This window comes from Aplysia californica, unplaced genomic scaffold, assembly GCF_000002075.1.
Source record: "Aplysia californica isolate F4 #8 unplaced genomic scaffold, AplCal3.0 scaffold00656, whole genome shotgun sequence".
Taxonomy (NCBI): domain Eukaryota; kingdom Metazoa; phylum Mollusca; class Gastropoda; order Aplysiida; family Aplysiidae; genus Aplysia; species Aplysia californica.
The window spans coordinates 346,820-350,458 of record NW_004797926.1 but is presented as its reverse complement, the minus strand read 5'-3'; the positions used below and the strand labels follow the sequence as shown (position 1 = coordinate 350,458).

At 41.2% G+C, this 3,639-nt stretch overlaps 1 protein-coding gene across 1 annotated transcript in view; it reads left to right on the top strand.

Annotated features, from left to right (window-relative positions):
- LOC101849727 (adhesive plaque matrix protein) overlaps positions 1 to 3,639 on the top strand; it is a gene marked incomplete in the record, with an annotated part of 25,001 nt that overhangs the window by 7,194 nt on the left and 14,168 nt on the right. The window contains 1 exon segment of the mRNA XM_035972337.1: positions 1,683 to 1,737. Within this exon segment, the coding sequence (XP_035828230.1) occupies positions 1,683 to 1,737 (55 nt within the window).

Sequence of the window (3,639 nt, the reverse complement as noted above, 5' to 3'; positions counted from 1 at the left end):
GGGGGGGGGGGGGGGTTATTATCTGTAAATTATATTTTTGAAAGTTCGTCAATTTAGCCACCTTAAACTTCCCAACCACTTAATTTTCGAATTTAAAAAACGTTAATAGTAGTTCAAAATCAGTTAAAGGGTTCACAGTTTTATTGAGGAGTCTGAAGTCACTGTAGTTTAATTGTCAGTTTTTCATTAGTTTCGTTTAGATCTTATCTTGGGAAAGTTCGTCTTCTAAGACACCATTGTTAAGTGAGGGTTCCATTCACAAGCCGTGCTCACTGTTTCCTTGTCTTTGAAATTCTGGAGCGTACAACCACGAAAGTAAAATAAGCCTGGAGGATTAATCTTTATATCTTATTTATAAATATTTGCCACATTGGCCGCCTAAAACTATATTTTCGAATTTGTAAAACTTAATGATGGTTCAGAATCATTTAAAGTGTGCACAGTTTTACTGAAGAGTCTGAAATAACTGTAGTTTAATTTTCAGTTTTTCGTTAGTTTCGTTTGGATCTAGATCTAGATCTAATCTTGAAAAATTCCGTCTTCTAAGACGCCATTGTAAATAAGTGAAGCTTCCATTCACAAGCTTCCTTTCTTTCTTACTTCCTTCTTTTCATGAGTTTTATTTTCTGTGTAATCTCTCAACAAAATGCCACGTCGTCGCAGAGGGGGTTCTATTGGCAGATTGAGTCCTAGACAAAAATGGAGAAAAAAACTAGCTCAAAGTAAGTGACAGACGACGACAGTGATTTAGAAAGTAGATGCCTAGCAACAATGAGATCTAGATCTTGAACTAAAGTCACAGCAACTTTAGCCGTAACGATAACAGATAGATCTACCTATACTGCAGGGATTGAAAATAATGAAAATGAAAACACAGCAAGAACAGGAACTGTTAGGCTCAGGCACAGCTGTATGCAATACAGTATAAATCATCTTAAACAGGAGACATACATTCGGGGGCTCCAATTTCAAAGCCAGCATTGTCGTGCAGAAACTAAAGGCATGTGTTGCCAAAATGGAAAAGCTGATCTCGAACCTTTTCTTGTACCTCCTCTGCCTCTTTGGGGGTGTGACAGCTGGCTCAGCATATTTCTTAGTAAATCACTCTTCCAGGTGATATCTAAATTTCTCTTTCAGGTGATACCTACATCCCTCTTTCAATTGATCATTTACAGTTTTTCTCTAGCGTGAAAATGACTTGATAATCGATTCTTTTGAGTCCATTCATCGAACGGATACCTTGCTAGTTTATTGTATATCAGTGGAACTTTAATTGTCTTAGTGGAGTATACTCTTGACGACTCTTAAACATTTCAACTTCACAAACACAAATTTAAAATCTCATTTCTCATAAGCTAGAAAGCCGAGTACTTTTAAATTCTTATATTATATTATTTCATTGAACCAAAGATCGTTGATGATGTGATTATTTACTCACTGGCATATGCAATGGCACAATCAGTGGTAGGACCCTCAGCGATATTTGGAGAGAGCAACGGGGCATCAATGGACATATCCGGAATACAGAGATGTTGGTTCCTGAAACAATGAACGATGAATTATTTACTCACCTCCGTATGCCTTTTTACCTTGACTTCATCAGCTTCTAGCTTCTTAGCATCCTAACCAGCTGGGCCATAATATTGTGAATCTCTAAATGCCTGCTGCAATATTCCTTTCAGATCGCCATTTTTGTTCTCAGCGGTGTGGTGTTCGAGTTAGCTTATGAGATGAGCAGTGAGTACATTCGTATCCCCATTGAAATTCCTTTCGAAATTGTCTTTTTTTTAGTGATTCAATTACAGTCGAACTTGTCCAAGACGACCAACCTTTGTTGTATGGTGAGATAAGCTGTCATCTTAAAGAAAATGTCCTCTTGGACAAAAGGATAATATCTTTATGAGGAAAGAAAACACAAGGGAGGGAAGTTGGAAGTGGTCGTTTGGACAGCCGTTTTTCTTGAGCAGGTGGTTATCAGAGCAGGTTCGACTGTAATTGCTGTGGTGTTTTGTATTGTTTTTATATTTGTTTGTGTGTTTTGTTTGTGCGTCTGTTTGTCTACTTGTTTGTCTCTTTGTCTCTGTGTCTATTTGTCTATTTTTGTTTGTATGTTTGCGCGATTGATTGGTTTTTGCCCGAGTCTTATCATTGTGGACTGTGCTTCGACGAAAAACGATAAAGGCAAAGTAAAGCTTCCATTTTCGTACTGCTTTAACGTAACATTTGGGCTCATATTTGAGGAAGGTGGGTGGAGTTGATGCTAGGTCTTATAGGAACGAGAAACTGTGCTGCAATCATGGTGATGCGCGAAGACACTGAGGTAAACTTTTACTTTTTAAAAAATTTGTAATCAAAGAATTCAAGATGTTGAGATTGCGAGAGGTTTTCCACAACCCTGACACTGAAACAGCTCGTGTCCTTTTTTAAAATTTTTTTTCTCTTTTTTATAAGTATTTACGGCGCTCGCAACTGTATAAGGTCATAGGAGCGCGCAGGACACATTAAACATTCTCTGTTGGTAAGAAATTTTTAATTTTTGGCCTTGGTGGCTGCCGAAGTCTACTGTTATCGATTTTATACTACCAAGGGATCTTTAACCTGCACAACTTGCACACAGGACCTCTGAATTTTTTTGCTCTTGTCCGAGAAGGCTAGGTGTAATCTTTCCAACCAGAAGATCAGGGCTACGGTGGCTGAAAGACAGCAGTAGAAGGAGCCAAGGAGTAGCAGTAGAAAGGCTGCAGAAAGAGTCAGGAGCCCAGAGGAGGGGGGAAAGGAGGTGAGGGGGTGGGAGTAGAAAGTGGAGACGAAAGCAGACAACAGAGCTTTGCTAGAGAGCAGGACAGGGGGTGAAAGGAGACAATTTTAGAGAAGAAACATTTTCGGTCGCTACCTGGATTTAATCCCGGGACCTTTGAATGGGAGACGAACACCTTAATCTCGAGGCCACGAGAGCCCTCAGTTCGTGTCCGACCCATCAGGCATGGGACATACGCATATAGACGGACGTTCTACCTGCCTATGAGGCGAATTGTACACGGCGACACACCGTTGGCTCAGCCAGCGCCACACTGGAGTACAGAAGGCCCTCTTTCGAATTCCTACGAGGCATATTTTAGAACCAATGATAGTACTGGGTAATGTTCTCCACTTGCATAATCTATAAAAGGTTCGAGGTGCTGTACAACGCAGAATTATCGCTTAACTGACAAATCAAGAGACAGAAAAAGCACAGTCAGACCACTTAATTACTCCCAGTCAGTCTGTCTGTCAGTCTGTCTGTCTGCTGAAAGACAGCAGTAGAAGGAGCCAAGGAGTAGCAGTAGAAAGGCTGCAGAAAGAGTCAGGAGCCCAGAGGAGGGGGAGAAGGAGGTGAGGGGGTGGGAGTAGAAAGTGGAGACGAAAGCAGACAACCATGCCTGATGGATCGGACACGAACTGAGGGCTCTCGTGGCCTCGAGATTAAGGTGTTCGTCTCCCATTCAAAGGTCCCGGGATTAAATCCAGGTAGCGACCGAAAATGTTTCTTCTCTAAAATTGTCTCCTTTCACCCCCTGTCCTGCTCTCTAGCAAAGTTCTGTCTGTCTGTCTTTCTCTCTCTCCCTCTCTCTCTCCCTCTCTTTCTCTCTCTCTCTCTCT